Below are 26,530 nucleotides of genomic sequence, written 5' to 3'. Positions count from 1 at the left end.
CAAAATGGCTATCTCAAAATTTTGGTTGGATGTGTTCGGGGGAATGATGGGCATGGGGGGAGGCTGGTTCCCTCCAATCATTTTCGACTAGCACAAAGGGCACTAGCGCTTTGAATTACCAGTCGAATGAGCCTTTTTAGAAGTTTTTACGACAATTCCTTCTATAAAAACCTTATATGCCCCCAGGGCATAACTTAAAACCCTGGCCCTGAGGGTTGTGGGGGTTTGCCCTCCTCAAAAATATATCTTCTATCTGGAAATCAACTATGCTGAACAAAATGGCTATCTGAAAATTTTGATTGGATGTGTTTGGGGAAATGATGGGTGTGGGAGGGGGAGGGGGCTAGTTACACTCCAATCACTTTCGACTATTAAAAAGGGCACTAGCCCTTTAATTTCCAATCGAATGAGCCTCTTTTGAAGTTTTTACTACAACGCCCTCTATAAAAACCTAATATGCCCCCAGGGCATAACTTAAAACCCTTGCCCTGAGGGGTGTGGGGGAGTTTCCTCCTCAAAAATAAATTTTCTATGGAAATCATTTATGCTGAACAAAATGGCTATCTCAAAATTTTGATTGGATGTGTTTGGGGGAATGGGGGGCGTGGGGGTGGGGGGCTAGTTGCCCTCCGATCATTTTCGACTATTAAAAAGGGCACTAGAGCTCTCGATTTCCAATCGAATGATCCCCCTTTGAAGTTTCTACGACAACCCCTTCCATATGAAGTGTCTCTGGAAAAAAAAAAAAAATAATAAATAATAAAACATTGAAGCCGTATGGCCTTTACTATAGGCAACGCTACAGCGTTGCCTCTGATTTAAAAAATCACTAGAAATAGTGATAAATCACTACGGGTGGCAACCCTGACAAGATGATGAGTTAATCAGAACAGCTACAGGAAAAGGCATGGAAAAAATGTCTGAGGCAATGGTGATAAAATTAATAGCAGCCACACCATTAATGTTGTAAAACGTTCCGAGTAGGGTTAACCAAATTTGTAAGTAGCGAATTTGTATGCAAGAGAATTCACACATTTGATTGTTAAATACAATTATACATTTTTCAAAGACAATTTTAACATTGGAAATGTTTATTTTCTGGTGTGAAAAAAAAAACAGATCTAAATAGGTAAAGACTTTGAGAAAACTTGTTTAAAGCCTTAATTTTTAGGGGGAGGGGATTTTCATCTGATTGAGGACCACATTCATATGCGTTTCTATTCATTAAATTAAATTATAAAAATAAGTTTTTTAAACTGAAAGTAAGGAGCAACATTAAAACTTGTGACGAACAGAAAGTATTACGTATATGAGGGATGTTACCCCCTCCTCAATACCTCGCTCTCCACGCTCAAGTTGTTTAGTATTCAAAAAAAAATCTTCTTATTGCTTTAATTAAACGGGTCTTGTGTTTCAGGAGTCGTTCTTAAAGACTTGAGACCAAATTCATACGTTAGCGTAAAGAACGAGGTATTGAGGATGGGGTAACCTTCCTTAGTATACATAACAATTTCTGTTCGTTTTAAGTTTGATGTTGCTCCTTACTTTCAGTTTAAAAAAAACTTCTTTTTTTATTTAATTCTTATTATTTTTAAACAATACCGGGAAATCCGGCTCCCTCTCCATGGAAAATTCTTTCACACCACATAAACTCCCCTCCCCATGGAAAGTTCCTCCCGCGTAAGATACCTCCCGTCAGGAAAATTAACCCCAGACCATTCTATTCTCGCTGAAAGTTCCCCCCAGAAAATTTTTTGCGGACTATTTCGACTGAAAAATCTTTCTTAGCCCACTTTCATTTGAAAAAGATTATAATTTCTGATTCTTTTTCAAATCATGCCGGAAATCTCCCTCTCCATGGAAAAATTTTCCCGCCAATACCCCCCCCCCTAGTAGAAAGTTGCTCCCGCACAAAATGGGACCTTGAAACCTCTATGCTAGAATTCTCTGATACACTGAATCTGATGGTGTGATTTTCACTAAGATTCCTTGACTTTTATGGGATGTTTTCCCCCTTTTTCTAAAATCAGGCAAATTTTCTCAATGCCGCAGCTTTAAGCCGATTCTTTTGGTGTATCTATTGATGTCAAAATTTCATATTTTAGAGTTTCAGTTACTATTGAGTCGCATCGCTCCTTACTTACTGTCCAGTAACATGAACTGTTTGATGTTTCCTTTTTTACTATTTATAAGCCTGCTTAGCCCAATTAATATCATTTCGGACTTCATTCTGAAGATCGGGGTTTGACTCTTGCAGTATTCATATTTTTCAATGGAATAATTTTTTCAGTATTCGAATGTTCCCAACATTTTTCATTTGAATGACGTCACAAGTACTTGGAATAGTTATAATAAATTTTGCTGAAGATGAGTGTCTGTACTAAGTACTTCAAAAAGCACGATACAATTTAATTTGATTGTTGATTGTATAATAACTTGTTGGTATAAATATGCAAAAGGGTTGACCGAGTAATATAAACTGAAATTCTGAATAAAAAAATTCTTTTTTGTAATCGAGCGAAGCTGGGTCTCCAGGTATTAAAGTCTGCATTGGCTATATAAAATGTGTTCTAACCACTAAGAAAAGACCACGGAAAAGCGCATCATTTAGTGTCTATAGTGTATGAAGGTCTTTAACCTGCAGTCGATCAATATTCATTAAAATAGACTACCAGTTTTCCAATCCATATTGATTTTTTTGGATGAGAGGGTGGACTCTCATTTTTTTCAAATAGGGAAAGCATTTTATAAACCTTTGTATTTCCTTAAAACTTAAAATTCATTAATCTGTAAAAAGGATCAAATGTCATAAAACCTGGGGAAAACGAGGTTTTTTTCAGTTTTGCCCCCAGAATAGTTCTTGGCTCATGCCTCCTCCGCGCAAGAAGTATATCTCCTTTGGTTGAGACTTAGACTTTAGTTTACTTCCAAACTAATATTAATTATCTGTTTAAAGCTGTATCTTGAAGAAAGAGCATTAACAAATATCCAACTTACTTTTCGCTGGCTGTGAAACACCTGACTCCTTGATGGATAACTAATGGGATCCTTTTCTGGTATAACAGAGGAAACAGTTTATTATACATCTTCTGAAAAGACATTTCTCACTCCCTGGAATAAAGATTTTACTACTGATAGTGCAGTTTTCACAGTTTTTAAGATAAATTCACATGGGATTTTAAGCAACTCCCAAGATATTGAAGTTAAGCTATTTTAATAGTCTGGATGCACATACTGTCTAGATTAGTGAGTTGATTGTGTCCAAAAGCGAGGATTAGGCGGAGACCAAACTAAGACCGACACCAGGCCGCCCAAAGTAAAAATTTTCGGTCAAAGTGATAAATCCGATTTTGTAAGGTCTGCCTTGTTAGTTTTGGCCTATTTTTAGCCACTGGCCTTTTTTTTTTTTTTTTCTTTCTTTTCTTTTTTTTTTGAAAAATACAAGTGAATGTGCATTGTCAGTTTAATATACACATGCTAATACTTATTTTTTTTAATATTGAATATCTGATTTATTCAAGTTATAAAAGTGAAAAATTTTTTTTTTTTTTTTTAGTGAAGTACAAATTATATTCTGGCCTTGGGAAGGCATAGGAGTTTTGAGCCCTACTCATGTTAATTTCTGCTCGTTTTGAGTTTGACTCCGTTATTTATTGTAATTTCTGTTCGTTTTGGGTTTCATTTATTTGTCGATGCTGATTTGTGGTAGTTTCACGCTTGGTAGATTATTTTATTTTATTTTTACTAATTTTTGGTTTAATTGAGTTCTTTACTTTTCTTTGAAAAACTTACTTTGTAGAAAAAGTTTTTTTTAGTTAATTTCTTTTATTGCTGAATCTAGGTGGGAGCAAAGGGCTAGCTAAGCCGGGAAATATCCACGGCGGTGGTGGGCATCCAGGCAATGAGGCTTGATCCTCCGTCCCTAGGCAGCATAGGAAATCTCCTAGCGCACCTCAAAGTGGTGAAGGGGTGTAAACATCAGTGAGCTTCACGCCGACCAAGGTGATGGCCAACACGCTTCGGGTGACCGCAAGACGTGGGACCTTGTGGTGTACCTTATCCCCAAGAAACAGTCAGTAATGATGATGACAAAAATGTTGAAAATTTTGGCTACGAAATCCCCGATATTATGCGATGCGACGAGAATGGAACTCTCGTCGAAAAGTATGCTAGCTACCGTCCTATCAAGAAGACAAGGCCTAATAACGCGTTTTAAAAATTATAAGAATATGCTGGTAAGGATCCTTAGAGTAAGTGAAAGACTTTATTATGAAAAATCTTTTCGAAATTCAGATTCCCCTAGAAAAACTTGGAGTTTGATTAATGATAAAATTGGAAGAAATAAAAAGTTGTTATACCCTGAAGTGTTATTTGATATTAATGGTAAAGAATTTAGAGGACCACAAGCTGTTGCTAAGAAGTTTAGTGAATATTTTGCTAGTATTGGATCATCTGTTGCTTCAGGAGAAGTTGACCTTTCTTCCCCAAGGTCGCATAAAAAATATCTACCGCCCACTGAAGATACGAGCATATTTATGGCCCCGGTTACTTTTGCAGAATTTCAAAAGGTCATTAAGAATTTAAAAAATGGTAATTCATTGGGATATGATGAACTTTCAACTAATTTGCTAAAAAATATTGCAGGTGTAATTTTTGAACCATTGCTTCATATTTTAAATTTATGTATTTTCTCAGGTACATTTCCTAAAAGATGGAAAATTGCTCGTGTAATACCATTGCATAAAAAAGGAGATAAATCTGATACAAATAATTATCGTCCTATTGCAATTTTATCACCATTGTCTAAAGTATTGGAAAAAACTTTAAAAGGAAGGATTACTAATTATCTAGATAAAATAAATTTTTTTACCAAATATCAGTTTGGATTTAGGGCAGGCCATTCGACGGAACAAGCAGTTGCAGCTCTTGTATTAGAAATAAATGACTGCTTAGATAGTAATTATCATGTATCTACTGTTTTTTATGATGTTAAAAAAGCATTTGACACTTTAAACCATGAAATTCTTTTTGATAAAATGGAAAATTCCGGTATAAGAGGGAAAGGACTAGATATAATAAGATCATACCTTTATGGACGTAAAATCGTGGTAGATGTTGATGGACATTTGTCTAGTTTAAATGATCTTGAAGATATTGGTGTCCCACAAGGATCGGTATTAGGTCCGCTTTTATTTTTGATGTATATTAATGATCTTCCACGATGTTTGCAGGGAAATAATGGTCTTACAATTTTATTTGCAGATGACACAGCTGTTTCTGTTAAAGCGAAGGATTCATCTACATTGATTCAAAATATGTTTAAAACTGTTAGTTCAGTTAATCGATGGTTTGTTTCTAATTATTTAGTACCGAATTTTAAGAAGACTGAATTTATGGTTTTTGGTCATTCAAAACGTGCTACTAAAAAAATCTCATGTCAGGAGCTTCAAGTTGGTGAGCATAAAATACGTAGAGTTCAATCGTATCGTTATTTAGGAGTTTTTATTGATCCCCTTTTGTCATTTCAAAATCATATTGATCATTTAAGGGTGAAACTTTCGCAAAATATTGGGTCTATGTATCGTTTGCAACATGTTTTTCCATTTTCAATTTTAAAAATAATTTATCATTCTTTGATTGCTCCTTATTTAAATTATTGCACAATTATTTATTTAAATACTTTTTGGACGCATATAAAACCCCTACAGATCCTTCAAAATATAGCAGTGAGAATACTTGGAAATTTTTTACATCGTCCATCAAAACTTAGAGATGCATTGGAAAATGAAACATTATTTCTTTTCTTGAATTTATTAGATCTGAAACACATAAGAGAACTTAATATATCAATATGGCATTTTAAAATACAAGATCCTAGTAGTTATTTTTATGAAAAATCTCTGTTGATTCTGCCCCCTCCTTCGGCTCTTAGGTGTTCTGGAACATATCGAATTCCCTTTGTTAATTGTGAAAGATCTAGATTTTCAATTAGATACCAAATACCATTTATTTCAAATAAATATAGGCTGAAAGATAGAATTCAAATTGAGGCATCATTTCGGCAAATATCAGTTCTAAGGAAGAAAATATTAAAATTATGTATTGACCTGTGATGGTGGAATAGAAATTTTTTTTATTATTATTATTATTTTTTTGTTTATATTTGTTACCCATGTTGGGATGGCCTTCCGTGCCTCATTTGTCCAGCGTTTGTTTTCTTATGTTTGTTATGTTTTTTGTTTTTTTTTCTTTAACCAGGTTTTTTTTTCTCTCTTTTGTTATGATGAGGAAATGTTTTTTTTGTTTTGTTGTTTTTTGTTTTTTGTTGTTTTTTTTTTTTACCCAATTTTATGAGCTTTGCTCTCTGTTGGGGGTATACATTTTTTGTTATTTTATGTTTTGTATTTTATGTTATGTATGGTATACCAGACAAATACAAATACAAAAAAGGCCTGAATATCGGCTGCTGGAACCTGTGCTCGATTAAATGTTCATTGACACAAGCTTTTGTAGCTGATGAATTTTACCTTTATAACCTTGATATTCTGTGCGTTTCTGAGACGAGACTAAATGGACGTAACATCTTGACCCTTACATCCTCGGCTGGGAAGGTAATCTTTGGTCACGACTAGTGATAAGGATATGATCTGTTTGTGCGGGAACAGGCGTCCTGCTGTTCATAAAAACGGCCACTTGCTTACCCGAATATGACCCTGTGTCTTAAAGAATTACAAGGGACAGATCTAAAGGTTATACACACAATTTGACACTACTTAGCATTTACACCCCAATAAAAGATGTCGCTTAACAGCAAAAAGATCAGTTTTACAATGACCTGCAGACAGTCATTGATAAGGTTCCCCGGAAAGATATCCTTCTAATTGGAAGCGACTTCAATGCCAGAATTGGCGGAAAGCTGCATGACTCGGAACATGCGACCGGCAAGTACAGCCTTGGAGACAGGTGCACAAATGAAAACAGGCTTTTGCTGTTTACAATGCAGAACAATCTCGCTGTGGCTAACACCAGGTTTAGGCACAAGCCGTGTCATACGTATACATGGGAATCCCGTGATGGAAGAGTAAAGGCCCAAATAGATTATCTCCTTGTATCCCGACGATGGAAATCCATGGTGTTGGACTCGAGAGTGCACAGAGGTGCTGACACGGGATCGAAAAGTGGATCTGACCACTTCTTGCTGAAGACAAGGCTAAAGTACAGACTTAGCTCAAGGAAGACTACTATGCCAAACCAGAAAATAGACGTCTCGAAGCTGAAAGTAGATGATTACCGAGGAGCATTTGTCCTTGAACTCTCAAACCACTTCTCTGTCCTTCAAGATGATACCGAGGAGGCAATCTCGACTGATCAGTGCCCCAAGATAAAGATTGAGAAGAAATGGAGCAAATTCAAGGACCACATCAATGAAGCTACCGCAGACATACTTGGGTTTGTCAAGCGTAAAACCAAGAAATGGATCTCAGAAGACAATCAAACTCTCTGGCAAGAAAAAAGAAATGACCAACAATAAGTCCCCCACATACAAAGTGCTACAACAAGAATGTCACAAATCAGCAAGAGCTGACAAAAAAACCTACTGGTCTAATGTTGCCAGTGATATGGAAAGAGCCGCATCACAGAATGATACACGAAAACTCTATCATATACTTGGAGAATGCACTGGGAAGAAAAAGCAAACTACCATCCCCTCGCTTAAGGCGAAGGACGGGAAAATAATCACAAGCAGCGAGGAACGTATCGAAATATGGCGAGTTCATTTCCAATAGCTATTGAGACCAGGAGACAATAGTAATCGTAAGCAACCACTTAAGGAACCGCAGAACCCCCCGCACAACCAGGCTTATTAAAATGTATGCACGGACCCACCTTCCAGGGATGGAGTAATTAAGGCGATCCAAGTTTTGAAAAACCATAAAAGCCCAGGAATAGATGAGATTCCTGCCGAGTTACTGAAAGCTCTCCCCGAGGCGGCGGTGGATGAACTTCATAGCGTGATAACCGAAGGTTGGGAGAATGAATACATCCCAGATGACTGGAAGACCTCAATAATTGTCCCTATCTTAAAAAAAGAGACCGAATGGACTGCAAAAACTACCAAGGTATATCACTTATCTCCATTGCTGCCAAGCTGTTCGCGGTTATACTTCTAAAAAGATTTAGAGACACCAGAAACAACCGAACGCGACCCAACCAAGCAGGAATCAGGCCAGATATGGGTTGCTATGACCAGATTTTTAGCCTGCGACAGATCCTTCAACACCGGTTTAAACACCAGCAGGAAACAATCCAAATCTTCATACACTTCATTACCGCGTTTGATACGGACCATCGTGATGCAATATGGGAGGCAATGAGAGAGGACAGTTTGCCTGAGAAGATCATCAATCTGCTCAAGGCATACTATGCTGGAACAAAGGCCCGGGTAAGATTCGATGGCGATCTTTCAGATCTGGTCCTCATCGAGGAAGGTGTACGTCACGGCTGTGTCCTTTCACCAACTTTGTTCAGCTTCGTCATCGATTGGATCCTCAGGGTCCTGGACAATTATAAAGGCGTTGCAGTGAGCCCGTCCTTCTCCGTCACAGATCTTGACTATGCTGACGATGTGGACATGCTTGGTGAATCCGTTGCAGAAGCCCGGGCTATGATAAATGACATGACATTCATGGCACTTTCGACTGTTCTCCAAATAAGCCTACCAAAAACAAAATCCATGTAAACAGATGTGATGGATGAAACCCCTGTGATCCTAGATGGTAATCATATAGAGGATGTATAGTCGTTGAAATACCTCAGATCGATGGTAAACCCTTCCGGTTATTCTTCTGAAAAAATCCAGAGCCGTATATAGTCAGCCTGGAGTGTCTTCCTTCAATTACGGAAGTATCTCTGGAAGCGGAGCGAAATATCGCTACGTACAAAGCTCCGAGTGTATGAAGCTATGGCTCTCTCTGTCCTCCTCTATGGATGTGAAACGTTGTCACTTAAAGCAGCCGAAGCATTGAGCTTGAATATATTCAACCACAAATGCCTGCGCTATATCCTGAGTATCCGCCTCTCAGATAGAATCTTGAATGAAGAAGTAAGGAGAAGATGTGGGGATCGCCCAATTGTCTCTGACATTGTTAAGCATAGGAGACTGAGATGGTTTGGCCACACAATGCGCAGACCAGATGACCTTATAAGCAAAAAATGCTGCAAATGTCTACCTCTACCTACTTGGAAGAAGAGGGTAGGAGGCCAAAAGAAGACGTGACTAGAAACAGTTAAGTGTGATCTGGAGCCAATCGGGGGATTCCGAAAATACGGCCGTCGCTGGGATCGCCAGTGGCTGGAATTTGTGGACCCTGCCACCCTCGAGCGAAACCTATGGAAGGAGACATGTCGTCATCTGCTGGGCGACACGATAAGTATGGATGCTGCTTGAACGTGCAACAAGTACAAGTAAGTAAGTATTATATTGACTTGTTTTATATAGTCTTTTCAGGGGAAAAGAAAATAATAGTTTAAATCTTTTCGGTATTTCATTAAGAATTTATAGTTTGGCCAGCTATTTGTATGCTGGAGAAACTTTTTCAACAATTTTGTAACTACACATACACTTTTAAAAATCCAGACACAGATAGTAGTGCTTAATTAAGTTTTATACTTTCTCTAATTGACCTGAAAAATAAAACTTAATACCATTCGCAAAAAAAGTCTATTTATGCTCTTTGACAGTTTGGATACACTTACACTCTTTTGATTTAGTTAAATTTTAAGAGCAGAAGAAGTAATACATTTAGCCCCGAAAGTTAGAACATAATACCCTAAGTCGTTCTTGGGATATTGCTGAGATGTCTTATTGACAATCAGCATACACACAGTGCTGTTTGAATTAATCTTAAGGCAATGTTTATTATTTTTTTTTTTTAAATAATGGACAAATTGCATAACTGTGGGGAGGTTGACCAACACAGTAGCCATAGAGATATAGTTACAAGACCGTTCAGCTATGCTGAACAAAATGCCTATCTTAAATTTTAAATGGAAGCGTTTGGAAAATTATGAGCTAACGAGAAGGGCTGAATGTCTCCAATCACTTTTGACTCTTAAAAAGGGTACTAAAACTTTGAATTTCCAACCAAATTAGCTCCTTTAAAATGTCAATGATGTTACTAGCTATGATAGAGCAGCGCTGCCTATGATATTGCTTATATACCCTTTAATACTTGCATGCGTATATTAGGGCAATTTTATGCCCTAAATGTCATTAGTTACAGTAACCGTAGAAGTAATATTAGAAGTATACACATAAGGGCCGTTCTTTTGCACTACGAACTTACATCTAAGATCTCACAACTTTCTGCAAAAAATTCCGTTATTTTCACTCATTTTTGTTCTAAGATCTTACAGTTCACTGATGTTAGAGAAAAGTGTGAAGGACGCCATCTTCCTGCCACATAGAACAATGATGAGAGAACTTTGATGATATACTCATCATTGCTCTTAGCCCGCTCATCCGAGCAGAATGATGAAAGACGTTTGCAAAATAACGCTATAAGATGTGATATGTTAGTGCTGAAATTTCACTTTTAAGCGTTCTTTGTCAAAAGATGTAAGATATTAGCACATAGATGAGTTAAAGAACGACCCTATAGTGTCTGTTGGCTAGTTCAAAATCTCCCACAACTTACCCTGGAAGGTCTAACTTGATAGTGTAAACCGTTATTGTGATATCGCATTGTCACCCTATTGAAAATCTACATGATCATAATTTGTTTTGATTTAGTTTAGCATCCGCCTAAATATTCCTTGAAAGCTTCAAATCAATACTCTTAGCTTGTGTAGTAACAATAGTTGTAGTAGCAGTAATAACATTAGTAACAGTATGCACATAGCACCTTTTTTTTTGCAACATCCCCTTCAACACATGATGAAATTATTAACTTAATACCATCAACCGATCCTGAAGCATTGCTGATACATCCTCTTAAAAACTATGCGGGCATAGTGTGTTTCGATTTATTTCAATACAGATAAAATATTGCCCAAAATTTTTGCCTTATTACCCTTAGGTTTATTAGCAGTAGTAGTTGCACCAGTAGCTATAGTAATAGTAGTAGGAGTAGATTTAATGCTAGTAGTCTTAGGTTTAATAGTAGTAGTAGTAGTAGCAGTAATAATAATAGTAGGAGTAGTAGTAGTTGTAGGAGTAGAAGCAGCAGTATTATGATACAAAAAATTGTCTTTTGGTTAGTTATACATCCCCGACAACAAGCGTCGTAAGTTTTTATTTCACACACAGAACTATTCCTAAGATATTGCTGATATGCCATTTTGACAACCAGCATAAGGATGGGAGTTTGTCATCCATAAACAGAAGTTTTCAGGAATATTATCTGAAAATTTCACCTTCATACCCTTAGGTATAGTTGTAATAGTAGTTAGAGCAGTAGTATTACTACTCAACTTAATACAATTAGCCATTGCTATGGCATTGTCGATTTGCTCTTTTGATAACCTGTGCATTCATATACTTCTTGAAATTTTCATCTTAATACTCTTAAACTTACAAGTAGTTGCGATAGAAGTAGTAGTTGGAGCAAAAGTAATAATAGTAGTAGAACTAGTAAATGTTGCAGTAGCAGTAGTATTAGTAGTAGCGTGCACATATTGCCTTTTGGTCAATTGATCTTCTAGTTAAGTATTCACTGAGAGTTCCAACTTAATACACAAATCAATTTTTTAAGATAAGTTATTTTGACAATCTAAATGCACATAGCGTCTTTTGCTAATTCGAATTTGTCTTCAATATTCTCTCAAATTTTACCTTCATAGACTTAGCCTTAATAGCACTATTATAACAATAGTTTCGGTGGTAGTAGAAGTAGTTGTAGTGTTAGTGATGTATTAGTAGTAGTAGTAGTAGCAGTATTATTAGCGATAGTAGCATATGCATATTGCCTTTTGGTCAGTTGAACATCGCTTTCATGATGCCCCAAAATTTTCACCTTGACATGTTAAGCCGTTCAAAAACATTGTTGATGTGTGCTTTTGACACCCTTTTGTTCCCCTTTTCACCTTAATACTCTAAGCCTTACAAGTTGTTGCAATTGAAGTAATAGTTGGAGCAGTATACAAGCAATAACAATGTTAGAAAAAGTAGCGGTGGCATTAGTTTTAGAACTGAAATTCATGTATCACCTCTTTGTCAATTGCTTTTCCCGTTTCAGTACTCTCCAAAAGTTCCAACTCAATACCTAAATCTATTCTTCAAATATGCCCTTTTGACAATCTGCATGCCCATAGTGTGTTTTGATTTAGTTCAAATTCCCCCTCAATATTCTGTAAATTTTTCAAATCCATACGCGTAGCCTTAATTGTACTAGTATCAGTAGTAGTGGTAGTAGTAGGAACAGTAGTAGCAGTGATACTGTATTATCATTAATAGTAACGATAGTAGCAGCATGATTAATAGCAGTGGTAGCAGGTAAATTTCGCCTTTTGGTCAACTGAACATCCTACTCATGATACCCCTGAAGTTTCCTTTAGATTCGATAAGCCGTTCAAAAATAATGCTGATAAGCCCGTATCAGCAATCCGTATACACATAGTATGCTTTGATTTAGTTCAACCTTCCCCTCGAAGTTTCCCCGGATATTTTTTCAATATCCCCAGCCATGGTAGTAGTCGCTAAAGAAGTAGTAGTTTCAGCGACAGTAGTTATAGTAGCAATAGTACTTGTGGTAGCAGTAGAAGCAGCAGTAGTTTTAGTAGTAGTAGCGTGCAAATATTGCCTTTTTGGTCAATTGATCATCTCCCTTATCATTTCCCACAAATTCCAGATTAATATACTCAGTCATTCCTGAGTTACACACTTTTGACAACCCATATACACATAACATGTTTTGATTTAGTTCAACACTCCCCTCAACATATCCTGAAAGACACATCTTAATGCCCTTCATATTTTGGGAAAGTAGAAGTCCAACATGCAAATTTTTTCTCAATAGGATATATTATATCTAAACAATGAACAAATTACGTAACTAACAGCCCTTGCCCTGATACCTCGGGGAGGGGTAGGGGGGGGGGGGGTGACATCCCCGAACGCATAATTACTGAACCTTTCATCAATACTGAAAAAAATTGATTTCTCAAAACTTTGTTTGGATGATGGTTTTGGGAAATGATGAGCATGGGAGGTGGGGGTGGACGGGTGGTTGCTCTCAAATGACTTTGACTCTTAAAATGGGCACTATAACCTTCAATTTAAAATCACAAGAGACCCTCAATTTAATACGACCACCCATTCCATAAAAAAAAACTAAATACCCCCAGGGCATAACTTAAAACCCTTGCTCAGGACTCTGAGGGGTTGTGTCAGCTCTGGATGCGTTTTTATATATTCTTTGGACTATTTTAAACAAAACTGCCATCGCACAGTTTCAATCAGATTCGTCGGGCGAAAAAAGGGGTAGTTGGAGGGGAAGGCTAGTTGAATTCCATTACTTTTGACTCTTAAAAGGGAACTAAAATTTCCAATTTCAACCAAATGAGCCAACGCCAAATTTTATACAACCATCCCTTCCATAAGAACCTTAAATGCCCTAGGGGTATAACTTAAAACCCTCGACCTCAGGCTCTGGCGGTTTGTATGAACTCCATCACTTTTGACTCTTATTAATTAAAAAAACTTTTCCAACAAATTAAGTTTTTCAAAGAAAATTAAAGAACTCCACTAAACAAAAAGTGAGCAAAAATAAAATCAAATAATCTACCAAGCGTGAAACTACCACAAATCAGCATCGATAAATAAATGAAACCCTAAACGAAGAGAAATTACAACAAATAACCGAGTCAAACTCAAAACGAGCATAAATTAACATAAGTAGGGCTCAAAACCCCCATGCCTTCCCAAGACCAGAACATAATTTGCACTTTAATGAAAAAAATACAGATGAATGTGCATTGTCAGTTTAATATACATATACTGATAGTTAGTAATCAAAATGTTAATATTACTTGATTTGTTAAATTTATAAAAGAAAAAATATATATATTTTTTCAGTAAAGTGCAAATTGTGTTCTGGCCTTGGGAAGATATAGAGGTTTTCAGCACAAATTATATTAACTTCTGCTCGTTTCGAGTTTGACTCGGTTATTTACTGTAATTTCTGTTCGTTTTGGGTTTCATTTATTTATCGATGCTAATTTGTGGTAGTGTCACGCCTTAGATTATTTGATTTTATTTTTGCTCATTTTTTGTTTAATGAAGCTCTTTAGTATTCTTTGAAAACTTATTTTGTGGAAAATTTTTTTAATTAATTTCTGTTCGTTTTATATTGACATAGTCTTTTCAGAGAAAAAGAAAATAATACTTTAAATTTTTTGTTTTTCTTAGGAATTTATAGTTTGGCCTGCTATTTGTATGCTGGAGAAAAATTGTCAGCAATTTTTAACAACATACACCCTCTTAAAAATCTGGACACAAATAGTAGTGTTCAATTTACTTTCATACCTCCTCTAGTTGACCTGAAATGGAAAACTTGATATTATTTGCAAAAAAAATCTGTTTACTTTGATAGCTTTGATAGCTTGGATACACTTACGCTATTTTGATTTGGTTAAATTTTAAGAGCAGAAGCAGCCCCGAAAGGTTGAAAATACGCCCGTAATACCCTCAGTCGTTCTTGGGATACTGCTGAGATGCATTATTGGGAATTAGCATTAACACAGTACATTTTGATTTAATCTTATGGTAACATTTAGTTTTTAAACATAAAGTCAAATGGGAGTGTGGGCGTGGGAGGGGGTTTAGTTTCCCTCCAATAATTTTCGACTATTAAAAATGGCATCAGCCCTTTCTATTTTCAATGGAATGAGCCCTTTTCGAAGTTCCTACGACAACTCCTTCGATACAGTGCCCTGGTCTAAACAACAATAAAAAAAAACAAAAAAAAACAATACATTATACCCACATCAATCTTTATTATAAAAAAGTCAAGCCTTCCATTCACTTTCGACTATTAAAAAGGGCACTAGGCCTTTCGATTTCCAACCAAATGAACCACTTTCGAGTTTCTGCGTCAGCAATTACTATCAACTACTTTTATGTATATAGGATCTGGAAGAAAAGTCCGGCTCTCAGGGATGTAAAGATATTTGTTCTTCTCTAAGGCTGAATGGCAGGAACTACGTTAAAGAAATTAACTAACTAAAAAGTTTGATTCGAAGTGTATAGGACAATAGAGGGCGTGAGAGGGGAATTAGTCTTTCTCTAATCACTTTCAACTATTAAAAAGGCACTAGCCCTTTCAATTTCAAATCAAATGAGCCCTTTTAAAGTTTCTACGACAACGCTTTCAATAAAACCCTTATATGCACCCAGGGAATAGCTTACAACCTTTGCCCTACAACCCTCGCTGGGGGTTGTCATCCTAAAAGACCTAATTTCCAGAACTTTCTACTACGTTGAACAAAATGTCTATCTGAAAATTTTGATTGGATGTGTTTCTCAATTTCCAATTGAATGAGCCCCTTTTGATGTTTTTACGACAACACAATCATTAAAAACCTTATATGCCCCCAGGGCATAGTTTACAACCTTTGCCCTGGGGACTCTGGGGGGTTTGTCATCATTAAATACATAATTTCCAGAACTTTCAACCAAAATGGCTATCACTAAACTTTGATTGAATGTGTTTGGGGAAATGGTGGGCGTGAAAGAGGGGTTAATTACTCTCTACTCACTTTCGACTATTAAAAAGGGCAATTTCAATTTCCAATCTTATGAGCCCCTTTTGAAATTTCTACAACTTTCTATATAAACCTTATATGCCCCAAGGGCATAACTTACAACCCTTCCACTGAGGGCTCTGATGGGGTTATCATCCTAAAAGACCTAATACCATAACTTTCGACTACGTTGAACAAAATGGATATCTCAAAGAGTTGATTGGCTGTGTTTGGGGAAATGGTGGGCGTGAGAGGGGGGTTAGTTGCCGTTTAATCAATTTTTACTATTAAAACGGCACTAGCCATTTCAATTTTCAATTGAATGAGCCCTTTTCGATGTTTTTACAACATCTCTTTCTATAAAAACCTTACATGCTCCCAGGGCCTAAGTTAAAAACCGTGCCCTGCGAGTTGTGGGGGGGGATGGGTTGTCATCCGGAAAGACCTAATTTCTAAAACTTTCAACTGAGTTGAATGAAATAGCTGTCTCAAAATGTTGATTGGATGTGTTTGGGGAAAACGTGGGCGTGAGAGGGGGGGGGTTAGTTGCCCTCAAATCAGTTTCGACTATTAAAAAGAGGAACTAGCCCTTTGGACTTCCAATTGAATAAGCCCTTTTTCAAGTTTCTAGGACAAAGATTTAAATAAAAACCTTATATGCCCCCAGGGCATAGCTTATAACCTTTGCCCTGAAGACTGTGGGGGGAATGTCCTGCTCAAAGGTATAATTTCCGGAACTTTAAACTGCGTGGAAGAAAATGGCTATCTAAAAATTTTGATTGGATGTGGTTGGAGAAATGGTGGGCGTGGAAGGGGTGTTAGTTGCCTTCCAATCACTTTCGACTATTAAAAAGGGCAGTAGCCATTTCAATTTCCAATCGAATGAACGCTTTTTGAAGTTTCTACGACGATGCGTTCTATAAGAACCTTATATGCCTCCAGGGCATAACTTAAAACCCTTGCCCTGAGGGCTGTGGGGGAGTGTCCTACTCAAAAACATAATTTCTATCTGGAAATCCACAACACTGAAAAAAAAGACTATCTAAAAATTTTGATTGGTTGTGTTTGGGGGAAAGATGGGCGACAGAGGGGGGCTAGTTGCCCTCAAATCACTTTCGACTATTAAAAAGGGCAATAGACCTTTAAATTTCCAATCGAATGAGCCCTTTTTCAAGTTTCTACGACTAAGATTTCAATAAAAACTTATAGGCCCCAAGGGCATAACTTATAACCCGTGCCCTGAAGACTGTGGGGGGAGTGTCCTGCTATAAGGTATAATTTCCTGAACTTTAACTGCGTGGAACAAAATGGCTATCTCAAAATTTTGATTGGATGTGTTTGGGCGTGTTGGGCGTGGAAGGGGTGTTAGTTGCCTTCCAATTACTTTCGATTATTAAAAAGGGCACTAGCCATTTCAATTTCTAATCAAATGAGCCCTTTTTTAAGTTTCTACGACAACGCGTTTTATAAAAACTTTATATGGGTTGTAAGGCATAACTTACAACCCATGTCCTGAGGGCTGTGAGGCGGTTGTTATCCTCAAAGACCTAATTTACAGAACTTAAAACTACGTAGAATAAAATAGCTATCTCAAAATTTTTATGGGATATGTTGGGGGGATGTAGGGGTGTGGGAGGGGGGGCTAGTTGCCCTCAAATCTTCTTTTACCCACCAGAGTAACACAGTCTGGTTGAAGGTCCCAATGATTTAGCAGGTTCCGAAGTATCTAAAAAAGTGCCTACTTTAAAAACCTTATATGGCCCAAGGGCATAGCTTACAACCCTTGTCATGAGGGCTGTTGGGGAGTGTCCTCCTCAAAAATATAATTTCTATTTGGAAATCAACTACACTGAACAAAATGGCTATCTAACAATTTTGATTGGATGTGTTTCGGGAAATGGTGGGGGTGGAAGGGGTGTTAGTTGCCTTCCAATCACTTTTGACTACACTCCAATTTCCAATTGAATGAACCCTTTTCGAAGTTTTTACGACAGCTTCTTCGATGCGAAGTGCCTTGCTCTAAAGGAAAAAAAAATAATAAATGATACATTGTGCCAACATCGTTCTTATATGCCCTCAGGGCATAACTCAATACCCTTGCCCCGAGGGTTGTGGGGGAGTATCCTCGTCAAAAACATATTTTCGATGTGTTTCGGGGAATGATGGGCGTGGAGTAGGGCTAGTTGCCCTCCAATCATTTTCGACTATTAAAAAGGGCACTGGCCACTCCAATTTCCAATCCAATGAGCCCTTTTCGAAATTTCTACGACAACTCCTTCGATACGAAGTGTCCGGGTATGGAGAAGAAAAAGAAGAAGAAAAAAGAAAAATAAGTAATACATTGTGCCCACATCGTTCTTTACTTAGGCAGCGCTATCGCGCTGCCTATGAAAAGGGAACTAAAACTTGCAATTTCAACCAAATGAGCCACCTCTAAAGTTTATACAACCATCCCTTCCATAAAAAAAAAATCTTAAATGCCCCCAGGGTTAACTTACAACCCTTGCCCCCAGGCTCTTGGGTTTGTTTCAACCTCAAAAGCCTTATTATATGATATTTGGAGTATTTTAAATAAAATGGTCATCTCAAAATTTCTGCTAGTTGCATTTCGGGAAAATGCGACGTGTCTGTGTGTGTGTGTGTGGGGGGGTATCTCTCCTCCAATGCCTTTGAATTTTAAAAAGGGCACTAGAACTTCTTATAACCAATCCAATGAGCCCCCTCCGAAGTTTATATGACCACGCTTTCTATAAAAACCTTATATGCCCCCGGGCATAACTTAAAACCCTTGCCCACAGGGCTGTGGGGGGTTGTCATCCTGAAAGACATAGTTTCAGAACCTTTCAACTACGTTCAATAAAATGGCTGTACAAATTATGATCAGAAGTGTTTTGGGAGATGATGGTCGTGGAGGGGAGCATTTGCCCTCCGATTACTTTGGACTATTAAAACTGGCACTAGTCCTCTCAATTTCCAATAGAATGAGCCCTTTTTGAAGCGTCTGCGACAACACTTTCTATAAAAACCCTATATGTCCCCAGGGCATAACTTAGAACCCTTGCCCTGAGGGCTTTGAGGGGGGAGTGCCGTAAACTTCAAAGACATAGTTTCTGGACCTTTCAACTACGCTGAACAAAATGGCTATATCGAAATCTTGAACGGAAGTGTTTGGGGAAATGATGGGCGTGGGGGGCCATTTTCCCCCCGATCACATTCGACTATTAAAAAGGGCATTAGTTCTCTCAATTTTCAACTGGATGAGCCCTTTTTGAAGCTTCTACGACAATACTTTCTACAAAAACCTTATGTTCCTTATTCTCTGATACGCTGAATCTGATGGTGTGATTTTCATTAAGATTCCTTGAATTTTAGGGGATGTTTCCCCCCATTTTCTAAAATCAGGCAAATTTTCTCAATGTCATAGCTTTTGATGGGTAACATTAAACTGAAACTTTATATATTTGGAATCAGCACAATAAACCGATTCTTTTGGTGTATCTATTGATGTCAAAATTTCATATTTTAGAGTTTCAGTTACTATTGAGTCACATCGTGTTCCCCAGGGGATAACTTACGCTTACCCTTAGGGTTGTGGGGGGGGGTGTCATCCTCAAAGACATAATAAACCGGACCTTTCAACTACGTTGAACAAAATGGCTATATCAAAATTTTGATCAGAAGTGTTTGGGGAAATGACGGGTGTGTGGGGGCCATTGGTCCTCCGGTCACTTTCGACTGTTAAAAAGGGCACTAACCCTTTCAATTTCCAATCGAGTGAGCCCTTTTTGAAGTTTCTACGACAACTCGTTCTATACGAAATGCCATGGTCTAAATAAAAAAATTAAATAAATAAATAATATATTGTGCCAACACAAACGCTATAGGCTGCATTGTCACTGATCATAGGCAGCGTAATAGCGTTGCCTATGATCAGTGACAATGCAGCCTATAGCGTTTTTATTCCCTAGATACAACGAAGCCCTGAAGTAATCAGTAAGATTATTAGAAGAAATTGACACCTCATCTGAAATGAAAATTGGGCGCAAGAGAAAGAAAAAGTTTTCAGATTTGCAGCATCCTGAGGACTATAATGGGTAGAAGAACAAGAATATATTTTGCAGTACAGTTATGGGATAAATTATCAGCTAAAGTAAAACCGCAAATTTTAATTTTTGTATCAGATTCCAACATATTTTGCCAATGGAAAATACCTTACCACTGCAATATATCGAATCCTGAAACATCCTTAGTGACATTTTAAGACCGACTAGAAATGCAAGGAGGAAAGTTAGAAAGCGGTAAATAGTTTTCTAGCGTGATTTTGGGATATGAAAAACATATTCATAGGGAATACACGAATCTGATTATTCGATCTATAAGGCCTTTGTCATGCAATCACGAACGCCAAGAAATTCTTTTTGAACAAATTTATTGAACTTTATAGCAAATTTTAATATACAAATTAAAGTTTAAAACAAGTGTACTAAATACATTAAAAGGTTTAATCTAAGGAATATGCATTCGCATGGCAAGTGAAAAATAAAGAAAAAATAAGTACTAGAAAAAAAAATATCGTTGGTGAATTGAATACTGATAACAATACTCTTATGGGCATGGATATGCACGAGAAATAATTTCAAGGAGAAAGTTCTACTTAATAGCTAAAATGGCAAAATGAAACGAGATTAGAGGGAGATAGAAGGACGGTGTTGATCAAAATTATAACAGTTCAGGTTTTAGTAACGAATCCCCCCCTCCTATGCGTATATGCCTTCTTGAGGGGCTAATAGTAGAACATTCGAAGGCGATGAAGGCCGGGGTTAATTATCGTAAGTACTACCCATAACAAAATGACATATATTTTCAATCTGTAACTAGTCTACCTGATTCACAGAGCCTAAGCAGCCCACTTCTCATTCCATCATTGAATAATCCTTGAAAAGACATATCTGATTGCAGTCGTGCCTGTTAAAGCATTGAATTTGAATTTATAAAAAGATTCTTAGATAGGCTACTAAGGAGCAAAATGAAAATTTAAGACGAACAAAAGTAATCCTAATTTGAGGGGGCTGTTGACTGTCTGGAAAGTTTGACTTATGCTTTCCTGAAAGCATATTGGAGTGCAGTAATTATAGGAAGTTTAATTAAAAATCGTTTTACATAAAGATCGCCTTTAAAACGTTTGAACTGAATTTATTTTGCTTAAAGCAAATACAAATAAGAAAGCCTTTTATTCTTGAAATTTTGACATAAAAAAAATGTAATATTTTTTTTATCACATTATTCTTGTGATAAAGTGTTAATTTCTTGATGCATTACCAAGACGAAGAATCTTCAGCGTAGAGTGGTCGAGGAGATCGGAGTAACAACCCTTCTCACATACGATAGTTTCTATTTGTTTGAAGTAATGCTTGAAACCTGTCGTTTCCCGTGAAAAACTACTATTTCCGCAATAAGAAGGGAGGCGTCGTGCCATGAAAATCTAATAAAATTACCCGTCCCCCTCCTTACGCAAAAACATACACTGATCCCTCCCTAATATCTAACAAGGAACTGTGAATCATTGGTATTATTTCTTCAATATACTCTTGTTCAGATTCAAACGTGCCTGTCATAAGGCCTCCAAGTAAATATAGCAAGTCCTCGAGGACTATCGACCCTTAAATTAAACGTAACCAAAATACTAGAATGGTTTTGCACCGTGTTAGCCTCCGGTGGCTTTGAACTGCCGACAAGCTACTATTATATTTTGCAATTACTGGATAAACGGCAATAATAAACCGTTAATTTTGCAAGACTTGAATACATGTTTAGATGAGGCACTGTTTCTTAAATAGAGGATTTGAACATTGCTTCCCTAGGGCATATCGTACTATTTATGACAATTTACAGGCTATATTTTGGTGGATTACTACATTCTTGGGAAATGTTTTGATGATTAAGATAACATCTATAGGCTACTAATCGGGGGATAAATTCTGCATTTATCTGTAATTTAATGCAATCAATTCCTGAGAATATTAAAATATTGGTAATGACATCGAGGATGTCAGTCAGTTATAGAATATCGAATCTGTCCTCACCACCATCGATGTCACTCAGGCTAAACATTTTCAAAGAATCGAAGGTCTTCACTAGACTGACTTTGTTAGAAACCAGACCCTCCTGTCACGTACGTCGCAAGCTTCTTTTTCGACGCCGCTCGGCCAGCGCACATTTCGCTGCTACCAGTAGGGGTCGTGTTTGACTCCGAACTCACTCTGCATGGATGGAAACAACCTAGAGGAAGCCTCCCCTCCATTAGGTGCATGGAAAGACCAAGCCAACGGACTTCTCGTCCAAGCCCCCATACCAGCGGAAAAAGTCACGAGTAAGGCAAGCGATATGCCAACCTGGAAATACCTGGTCTTATTGTACTCTACGCCAAACCCTTGGCAAGAACGATAAGTCAAGTAAGTCAAATAAACAAGTGTAATTATCTAAATCACTAAATATAGCGTAAGACAGATCTTTTTTACTTTAATATAGTCTCTAAACCGTTTCAAATCACCTTATATATGGCCGCAGAAAACGTTAAATAACTAGAATATGTAGTGCAGGAGGTTGAAGTGAGTAAAAGATATCTTATGACAACTCTACTCTGTTTTAATAAACACCTTAAATTACATAACGTTGTAAGTTATATCCCATGATTTCACTAATCAGATCAATACAGCAAATATATTACTTCAAACAATGAATTACAGCCAAAGAAATCTCGAATCTGTGATAAAATAGCTGTTGATTAAATAGATATGACAAAATACTGCATAAGAAGGGGCTTATCATACTGAACAAATACAGTAAAAAGCGGACAAATTTCTTCAAGTACCTAAAATAGTATACAATAGCTCTGATCTATTGTAATTTAGGCTGAGAGTTGTCCCAAACAAGGAAAACACACTCTAAAAAACTGCTAATCCAGTCAAATGACTTCAGTAAATTACACATAAAGCAGAATGTATGTTATACTTGCACCTAATACGCTTTAATATGTAAGATAAATCATCTCAATCCTTGAAAATACCACAAGAAAGATCTCTTTTGAGTGTAAAAATGTCCTAATCCAGTCAAACCACTTAAGTTAGTCAAAAAATTCGTGGTAACGAACTTTAAGTAAGGAGCGACCAGGCTCAATAGTAGCCTAACCGAAACTCTAAAAAACGGAGTTTTAGCTTCTTATGCTGATTCCAAACATATGAGATTCATCAAGGTCAGTGTTACCCATTAAAAGTTACGAGCCTGAGAAACTTTGCCTGATTTTTGAAATGGGGGGGGGGAACGCCCCTTACAATTAAAGAAATCTTAATGAAAATCACGCCATCATATTCAGCGTACCATAAAACCCTACTGTAGAAGTTTCAAGCTCCTATATACAAAAATGTGGAATTTTGTTATTTTCGCCAGAAGACAGATCACGGATGCGTGTTCATATGTTGTTTTTTATTTTTCCAGGGGTGATAGTACAGATATAATGGTCCTAGAAGGTCGCGAGAGGGTTAATCGAACGGAAATTAAAAGTTCTAATGTCCCTTTTAAGTGGCCAAAAAGATTGGAGGCCAACTGGGCCCCCTCCCACACCCATTTTGTCCCCAACGTTATCTGATCAGATACCGTATTTAAGACATGCATTTTGTTCATTATAGTTAAAAGATTAAATAACAATGTCTTTAGGTATAAAATGACCCCCAACAGTCCGTGGGGAGAGGCCTAGAAGTTATGAAATTTATCCATTGTTTACGTATAGTATTTGTGATTCGGAAGTATACAGACATTTTTCGTGGGGAGGGAGGGTTTGTGCTTGGGTTGGATTTCTATAGATAGAATCTTCCTAGGGGAGGGAAATATCAGAGGGGGGGGGGTTCAGGTCAAATGTTACACTGGGGGATTTGACAGATTTACTGTACGAAATTATTTTTAATTGTCTTACATTCTCTTTGCCAAATTTTGTTATGTGGAGATGTTCCGGGGGATTTATCCGGGTCTATTTTCCGCGTGTTTTGATTTGCGGGAAATGATTTCCATGGAAGAATTTCTGGAGATATCCAGAAACCGATTAGAGATTGAAGTCTTATTCGAATGAAACAGTGCTAAGCAGAACATTTTACGGGGTACATTTTAAGTTTGAGGAAATTTCCACGGAGGAGTTTTCCGTGGGGGGGGGTATATTTCATAGAGGGTGAGCCAGATTTACCGGCATTATTTGAAAAACGATCAGAAATAGAATATAAAAAAACATATTTTTAACTGAAAGTAAAGAGCAACATTAAAACTCAAAACGAACAGAAATTTTCCATATAAGAAGGGTTGCCTCCTCTACGATACCTTCCTCTTCACACTAAAGTTTGACTATTTGTCCCAAGTTTTTAAGAGTGACTACTGAAAGACGGGGGCCGTTTAATTACAAGCTTTTTGAAAAGTGCTAACAGCTTTAGGTTAGAGAGCAATGTATTGAGGAGGGGGCAACCCTTCATATACGGAAGAAATGTACCAAAACTAATATACAAATTTCGTTTCAATTTTTCATGTACGGCGAGCCAAATTCGAACGTGCACTAGTTGAAAACGTTGCAATAGTCTTACCTGAAAGTAAGGAGCGACATTAAAACTTAAAATGTACATTAATTGTTCCGTACATGAAAGGGGCACTCCCTCCTCAACGCCTCGCTCTTTACGCAAAAGCTTGACTCTTTGTCGCAACTCCACTTTTTAAAACAAAAAAAACTTTAGCGTAAAAAGCGAGGCGTTGAGGAGGGGACAGCCCCATTCATAAACGGAATAATTTCTTTTCGTTTTAAGTTTTAATGTCGCTCCTTACTTTCAGCTAAAAAAAAAACTTTTTTTAATTTCATCATGGTTGCAGCGGTAGCTGCAACCTAGTAAAGAGCGAACCACAGCCCATAGTAACCAACAGTTAAAAAACGAACGCATTTTTAAACTTCTTAGAAACTTCGCGTTTTTAAAGTTCTTAAAACTTAATAGAGAGATGTTTAATGGCTAATTTAAAAGCCATTGCTCATATCTACGTGCTTTTTATCAGTTCTACCATCCGTAAGTGCCAGAGCACTAAAAACGTTAATTTTAGTGTCATTTCTCAAGTGGAAAACCATGGAAGTATAAAAAGGTACCATTGTAATAGTTATGGTCCAAAACCCTTAACAGGAAATTTACAAGAGCCCCTCCCGTATACTCCCCCTCTCAACCCCCTTAATGAGTCTCATTAATCCGTTGGGAGAATTCACGATGAACTAACACGGTGAGCCGACGTTCAGGCTCGCAAAATGATTCTAAAATATCGAATTTTCTTAAGAGGAAGAAATTCATAGAATAACAAATAATTGAATCTCTAAATTCCACCTGACTATTCCTTGACGTACCCCTCCCCTCCTCCTGTTCGCAAAAGTTCAGCTTCGCCAAATATAGTTTAATGCTCTCACTCTTTATAATAGAAGCTTTTATTAACTCAATGTTTTATAACAGCCAACTACAAATGCATTCGCTGAATAACTCTTCATAGTCTTTGGGAAAAGGGCTGTAAGTTACACAACTTGGCCTACAAGAACAAATAGATTGAATTCGATCATCAGCCGCCGTAGTTCAGTTACTAGTGCGTTAGACTTGGCAAGGGTTCAGTTACTTAATCAGGCATTTTTTATTTCAATCATGGTTTTGTGCCTTATATATGATTATTTTTCCGCTAATTCACTATATTCATTAAGTTTTTTTGGGAATTGTGAAATGTTCATATACTATTTTTTGGAACAAATTACGCCCCGGACACCAACCCCTTGTGACTTAGGGATTGGAGAAGTGTAGGCATATGGTTCTGGAATCACTCAAAGTTGTATCTTCAAAGAAGGATTACCTTTTTTTATTTATTTATTCATATTATTTCCTTTTTTACTACTTAATAGACAGAATAAAACTATTTGTAATATAGATAAAAAAAAATCATAGCATTAAGAACCTATTAGCATTTTTTTTTCTGTGATATTTTTCTGGTTGTCAGGTTGCTTTCCGACTTTTTCTTGTTTATTGCTATTCCACACCTGGATGTCTAATGCTTTTTGGTGTTTATCAGGGGGGAGGGGAGATGTTTATGGAAATAAGTTAGGCATACCAAAATTTTGCTTAGGTTTTGAAGACCTTAAAAATCTTCTTTAGAAAAATAGTTACTCTTTCCTAACTGTCGAGGTTGCCCACCTTCAAAACCCTACTATTATTAGGTTATACTATTATTAGGTTAATGTAGTGTTTCATTTAAGTGTTTTATGATGATCGCTGACCAAAGTTTATGCTATTTGTGGCTTTCATTTATGTTATTTTACTGTGTTCATGGCCGTATATTTGACTTTATAATAAACTTTTTTTTCTATCTATCTAATATGCGGAATAATTGAACCAAATAAATTTTGCATGCAGACCCGCGATACTTTACCCCCCCCCCCCTAATGTACAAATCTATAGCCCAAATTTATTTCTAAACTAACCATGGAACTAACCAAAAAGCCGGTGTGTTCTCGAATTTTACACACCGTAAACTTGAGTGAGTGGCGAATAATGCACAAGTACTAAAATTCCTTCCCCCTACAGAAATTAAAAAATTCAACTCAAATAAAATTCTCAAATTTGGGAAGCCTTATTTTCCACGGAGGGGTATTTTCCGGGGGGTATTTTCCAGGGTGGTGTTTTACGTGGGGGGGGGGGGTATTTTTTTTTTGGGGGGGGGGGGTATTTTTTTTTGGGGGGGG

General features: G+C 37.1%; 1 protein-coding gene across 3 annotated transcripts in view; it reads right to left on the bottom strand.

The window, feature by feature from the left end:
* Positions 1-26,530, bottom strand: part of fh (frataxin) — a 75,502-nt gene that overhangs the window by 11,176 nt on the left and 37,796 nt on the right. For all 3 annotated transcript variants that reach the window (XM_089096818.1, XM_089096819.1, XM_089096820.1), the window contains one exon: positions 2,998-3,111. In XM_089096818.1, the coding sequence (XP_088952944.1) occupies positions 2,998-3,101 (104 nt within the window). In that variant the 5' untranslated portion in view covers positions 3,102-3,111. The remainder of the gene's footprint in view (positions 1-2,997; positions 3,112-26,530) is intronic.

The sequence above is a fragment of the Artemia sp. Qi Xiang Cuo genome, chromosome 11 (genome assembly GCF_049724085.1).
Source record: "Artemia sp. Qi Xiang Cuo chromosome 11, ASM4972408v1, whole genome shotgun sequence".
NCBI lineage: Eukaryota > Metazoa > Arthropoda > Branchiopoda > Anostraca > Artemiidae > Artemia > Artemia sp. Qi Xiang Cuo.
Note: the sequence above shows the minus strand (reverse complement) of the source record. Positions and strands in the feature narration are given on the sequence as shown.